The 6,435-nt window shown below is 39.5% G+C and overlaps 1 protein-coding gene across 1 annotated transcript in view; it reads right to left on the bottom strand.

Moving 5' to 3' along the window:
- Positions 1-1,487: 1,487 nt before the first annotated feature.
- Positions 1,488-6,435, bottom strand: part of Hcn1 (hyperpolarization activated cyclic nucleotide gated potassium channel 1) — a 275,653-nt gene continuing 270,705 nt past the window's right edge. The window contains exon 8 of the mRNA XM_090331963.1: positions 1,488-2,556. Within this exon, the coding sequence (XP_090188089.1) occupies positions 1,679-2,556 (878 nt within the window). The 3' untranslated portion in view covers positions 1,488-1,678. The remainder of the gene's footprint in view (positions 2,557-6,435) is intronic.

The raw sequence follows: 6,435 nt of genomic DNA, 5'->3' as shown, positions 1-6,435 counted from the left end.
AGCGGAGTATGACGATTCATCCCACTGTGTTTCAGCCACCCACCACATTTGTGGGATGCAATAGGCACAAATGATTACCAAAAGACTTCTTTGAGAAGCTGATGCTCACAGACCTTAAACATAATTAAGGTAACAAACAAACAAACAAACAAACAGTGCTCATAGACATTCAACATTATCCCTGCTTTCTGTGCATATTATTTTCAGTGCAGTAAAAAAAAAATCAAACCCTCTATCTAAGGTCTATGTTAGTCACCACATGCCTTAAGATTTACCAACCACTTACGAGGCACATACAGTAAAACGTGTGTTTTCAAACAGACATGATGGTATATTGTATTTATTTAAATTAACACCACAGTAAACCACCAACCACAGTGAAGACACAGAACACACTGCACTCGAAACTCCAAATCAACTTGGTTTACAAGTAATTAGTTAAATAATAACAACAGCAATAATATGAAATGAAAGTGAAAAACCTCACTTCTAGACTTAAGTCAGAGATCCAAGTCAGCCTTATAAGAATTTTAAGATAGGCAATCAATGAATTGTTATACTTTTCTAGAAACAAGAAATACTGTAAGCCTTTCCTTACAATAACTGATTTGAACCTATTTCCCCAACCCCAAAGCATGCAGGAACTAGTTTGAGATGCTTGATTATGGCAAGAAGGAGGAAAAGTAATGATTTTTGGTGTGATACAAGCAATTCGTAGATTCAAGCATACAATTTTGCATAAAACATTGCAGATTAAAATCATATAGGTCTCAAGCCATTGCATTACAATTGAATAATTGTCACAGATTTTCTTTTGTAAAATTTAAAACTCCTAAGTTTTGAAGTGAAGCAATAAAACTAAATTACTTAACAATGACTTTTACCCTTTACAACACAGAAAACTATTTTTATTTGGATTCAAAAAGTTATTTACAACAAACATTGATTGAGTCTTGGTAAAAGTCCAATAACACATGAAGACAAACACCCATCCTCTCTGCTTTCCAATAGATCAATGAGCATGTTTGCAGTTAGAGAGACATAGCCTTAACTATGGAAATAAATGCTAGTTTCCTATGGTGCCCAAGCCTGCAGTGCATACTTTTTTCTCCTACTTTAAATTTGAAAGCACCAAGATATAATTCAGATCTATAAGATGGATGTGCTACTTAATCTCCCATAATGAAGGATTAACAATTTAGATTCCTAGACACCCCCAATGAAAGAAACCACTGGCTGGTGTTTTTCCAAGGCTCAGTGGAGTAGCCCCCATCTTTTTCTGGAATCAGAGTTTTGTTCCTATTGTATCCAAGAACTCTTCATTAGATAGAGAAATACATATATCAAAGGAATCAAGTGAAAGTAGATTAGAAATAAATAATCTTACACCAACATTTTAAATCCTTTAATGATTTTGAAGAAAGGAAGACACATAACACTGAATGCTAAATAGTTCTCTTGAACTTTTTGGGAATTTAGATATATATATATATATATATATATTTAATAGTGTGTGCATATATATGTTTTTCAATTACATTTTACATGTAGGCCAGAGCTGTCTAAAATATTTCTTTGTGATAGGCTATATGATCTATCAGGAGATAGAATAAAAGAAGATCTGAGGAGTTTCTCAGTTTATTAGAGTATTTCTTTCTGCTTTGACAATCCGCAGGGATCATAAATTGGAAGCGAATCGTGGCTTTTCTGCATCGGGTTCTGTGCTGAGGATGGAGGAAGGCTCTCTCTGGAGGGCAGCTGGTGGAGGGGGTGCGGGTGGGACTCCTCGGTTGGGGGGGATGGCTCCTGATGACATCTGTCGGAAGAGGGTAACCCTTTGGGGGACAGTGCTCCTGCCTGCTGCGGGAAGGCCGGCGCAGTGGACGGCCGTGACGGGCTGAGGGATGGAGGCCAGGGACTCGCCCACAGTAGGATGAGGTCTGGAGATCAAAGTGGACACCTCGTGGGGCAGCGAGGGCTGCGAGGCCGAGAGGGGCCTGACCTCTCGGGTCAGGGTGGCATTGTGAAGCGCCTGCGTGCTCTTGTGCACGTCGTTTTTCGGCGTGGAGCTGCTGGGTGTCTGAGGCTGTTGGGGTGGCTGCTGATGCTGAGTCTGCGGGGCCTGGGGCTGAGGGAGCTGCGGCTGCTGCATGAGTGACAACTGGGAGGCGGTAGGAGAGGCATAGTGGAAAGTTCGCGTGGCCAGTGGGCTCTGTACTGGAGGGCTGCACACCGCAGTGGTGTAGGAGCAGGGGGAAAGGATGGCCGAAGGTTGGGGTGTCTGTGTGCTGGGGTTGGGGGAATGCAGGTTGCTGTGAGACAGGCTGGTGGCGGTGTACACGGGTGGAGACTGTGTCCGTAGGCGAGAGGTGGGGGTAGTGGTCGTCGCCGTGGAATTGAGGCCTGTCATCTGGGGGTAGTTGATAGGCACGATGGCTTGCACCATCTCCCTGTCATGTTTCACGATCTGCTTCAGGATCTCGTTCTCCTGATTGTTAAAAACACCAGTGTTCAGATCCTTCTGGAACTTCTGCAGAAGAATGGAGTTTTTCTTACCTGTCAGTAAGAGGAAAGATGGACACTTAGCGAGGCTGCGCATTGGTCAAGGGACATCAGGTGGGCGTGGCTCCTGCAAGCCCAGTGTTTGGAAGAATAGGCTTGGGAGGCAAAAATGAAAATAAACAAACCAACAAATCTCACCTTGAGACACCAAATAGAAATGGGTTTCTGCCCTTTGGCTCCCTGTATCTGCCTGGAAAATTTGACCTCCTACAAGATGACAAATCTTTTTCTTTTTTTCAATGTATAGAGGGGTCACAGTTATATTCGCCAGATAGAGCGTGCATTACTTCTCACACATTGATATCCCTTGATGAAGAGAATCAGTTTCCTCCCCAACCCCCTCCTCTGATTTTCCTGTCCTATTTCAAATAAACAAGTAAACATCTATATAATATACCAGGTAACAAAATGGGATACTATAACAATATGAGATTAACCAAAGAGCAACACAAGAGAAGAGAGAAAAACATAATACATAAAGAATAACAGTCACTTATAATTAAGCTCTTGTTTCCATGTCCTGGAGGTTCATTAATTTGGCCTCATCCTAAGTGGCTTTATGTATCTAGGATTTGAGCTATTGTAATCCTCTGGTAGGTAAGTTCTAAATGTGTACTAATTATTACAGATGAGGAAAACCATTGAGCCTATGTTCCTTTGAGTCTGGTTTAATATGATTTTTTTTTCCAAGTCTTTCCATTTCCTTACAAATGGTGTGATGTCATTCCTTCTGATGGCAGCATAGAATTCCACTGTGAATGACAAATATTCTTTTTAGAAGAAATGGAGATGTTTAACAAGAAAGCTATCTTTTAAAATGGGAGAAGAAGGAGCTAACAGTGTGAGCATTTAAATTTCATCCTTTGTGCTCACGAAAGGACCAAAGAGTAGAGAGCTGGATACTGAGCACTGGAGCTGACAGGTTCAAAAGTGGGTAGTTTTGTTGTGGCTGTTATTGTTACTATACATTTCATTCTGAAAACTGGTAAGCAGTGTGTTTATACCTCCACTTTTACTAGAAGGGAGAATCTGATATAGGGAAGACCAAAATAACATCCAAGAAAGTTAGAAGGAAACAAGGCTGGGAAGGAAAGAAAGGAGGCTGCTGTGCACACCTGCTGGGGATGAAATCACATTATCTGTGGTCATCTGGTGGCCCTGAGGGTCAAACTCTGCTCACTGAACTCATGCTGCCTATTACTACAACTCCAAGTGATTTCCATGTGCAAGTTCAAAAAGCACTGTAACAGATCAATGCCCAGAATCAACAATTCTCAATCCCAGCTGCAAATTTTTCTCATCTCTAGAGATTAAAATAATATGTATGTCCAGTCATGCAAATTAGGTGTAAATAAGCTGCCATGAGGTTTAGATTTCAGTGCTTCTAAAACAAATTTCCCTAGGGAATCCTTATGTTTCCCCAGATTGTGATTATTCCTCTTCTGAATTGTCTCTGTGAGCGCCAAGGACAAGGGCTTGGCAAGCTCTCAGCTCACTCCAGGACCTCAAGAAACATTAGCTCTGCTTCCTGATAGCATCTTCATATTGGTATGCAATAAAAGGAAATTTTCTGGCAGAAGAATTAGAATCAATAGTATATTGGTGAAAAAAAGGACTGCCATTTTCATTACATTTGATACAATAATGCCCAAGTGAATATAACTGAAAAGTGAATCAATTTGCTGAATAAAATATCATATCTATGGTTACATGAAGTGTGGTTTTCAAGATATAGATACTATTTTCTGATTGCTGAAAAAAGTAATAATCAAAAAATATTTCCAATATGTGTCTGTTTCTGCATTAGAAACAAATACAAATACTTATATGGAGACTTACAACTGTAATCCTACCTACTAAAGAGGTCAAGTTCCAGAAGATCGTGTCTCTAGCTAGCCTAAAGAAAGTGTATGAGACTCCATCTTCAAAATCACCAGTTAAACACTGAGCTGGAGGGGTGGCTCATAGTCTAAAATGCCAACTGAGCATGTATGAAACTGAGTTTAAATCCTAGTATCAGCAAAAACAATCAATCAAAAAGAAACTGAACTCCATCTTATTTGGCTAATTTCCTCACAGATCTACAGTGTCTTGTTGCAAGCAATGGTCATAAAACAGAAGAACAATCTTCATAGGCATTTGAATAGTAAAAATTTCCTAACTTCGTACCTGTAACCATGGGAAGAATTACTTGGACTTTTTATTCACTGTTAATAATACATTAAGATCAAAAGTGCAAGAATGTGGTGCTTAGCAGTAATTACATTGCCTATATTATCAGTTGTAAACCATTTTGTGCAGATGTTCTTTCTTTTCTTTCTTTCTTTCTTTCTTTCTTTCTTTCTTTCTTTCTTCTCTCTCTCTCTCTCTCTCTCTCTCTCTCTCTTTCTTTCTTTCTTTCTTTCTTTCTTTCTTTCTTTCTTTCTTTCTTTCTTTCTTTCATTCTTTGTAGATGGTGGAACTTGAACTCTGGGTCTGGGCACTGTCCCTGCGCTTTTCAGCTCAAGGCTACCACCCTTCCCCAGGGCCTGGGCATTGTTCCTGAGCTCTTCAGCTCAAGGCTACCAAACTACCCCCACAGCTCTCATGATTAATTGGAGTAAGAGTTTCACAGATATTTTAGTGCCCAGGCTGGCTTTGAGCCTTGATCCTGAGCAGCTAGGATTATAGGCACGAGCCATCATGCCCTACTTTCATACTTTAACAATTAACTGCTATAATTTACATAAAAGTTAAACTACATCAGACTGACAACAATTACAATTGCAGTGGCCTCAATTTTGTACTTTACCTAAAGATGTCTATCTGGTTTATGGAAAAAGCTCAAAGCTCAAATACTCAGAGAGCATAGTTTCTGTCTAACTTAAATAGCATTAAATAGGTCTTTTCAAATTACACTTTCAGTAGTTTTCACTACATTCACGGACACTTTCTCTCTGGGTAATAATATCCCATTAATCCTTTATCAGTATAAATCTCTTGTGTGTTTTGTTTTTGTTTTTGATTTTTACTAGTCCTGAGCCATGAACACTGGGCCTGAGTGCTGTCCCTGAGCTTCTTTTGCTAAGGTTAATGCTCTACCACTTGAGTCACAGCACCACTTTGGGCTTTTTTGAGTAGTTTATTGGAGATAAGCATCTCATGGAGCTTTCTGCTTGGGCTAGCTTTGAACAGAGATCCTCAGTTCTCAGCCTCCTGAGTAGCTAAGATTGCAGATCTGAGCCTCCAATGCCTGGCTTCTTGTATGCTCTTAACAGCCAGGGGTAACATCATTTTGCTACCTCTTAATTTCAGATCTTCATCCAATTTGTAGTTCTATAGTATAGAGGAAAAGAAAGTTGATAGGTTAAAAATGCTGCTTTAATAATACATCAAAGTCTTTACCTTTAATAACAAGAGAGTGGATGAGTAACTTTGTTTATTTTTGACTGATTTTAGCCCCCATCTTCTTAGAATCCATTTATTCCTTTCTCCTTCCCTTCCTTCTCTTCTTCAAGACAAGTGAACTGTGTATAAATACTTTGAATGTCTTAAGTTATTTATTAGTTTTTTTTTAAATGTCGGCCCAAGATATGATAAGGACACCTGTTTAGCTATGTTCATCTCTACACTATTCACAATAGCCAGGCGATGGAAACAATCCAGATGCCCTACTGAAGATGAATGGATACAGAAAATGTGGTATACATATACAATGGAATTATACATATCCAACAGACAAGATAAAATAATGGCATTCACAGGGAAGTAGATGAATCTAGAGTGAATCATGTTGAGTGAGACAAGTCAAGACCAAAGGAACAAAAGGTGCATTTTACTGGAGTCTGTATTATAAGCATTTCAGTAAGTTTCTACTGGGACCAATTTAAATGT

This window comes from Megascapheus bottae, chromosome 4 (assembly GCF_031878675.1).
Source record: "Megascapheus bottae isolate mThoBot1 chromosome 4, mThoBot2.hap1, whole genome shotgun sequence".
NCBI lineage: Eukaryota > Metazoa > Chordata > Mammalia > Rodentia > Geomyidae > Megascapheus > Megascapheus bottae.
This window is presented reverse-complemented; position numbering and strand designations above follow the sequence as displayed.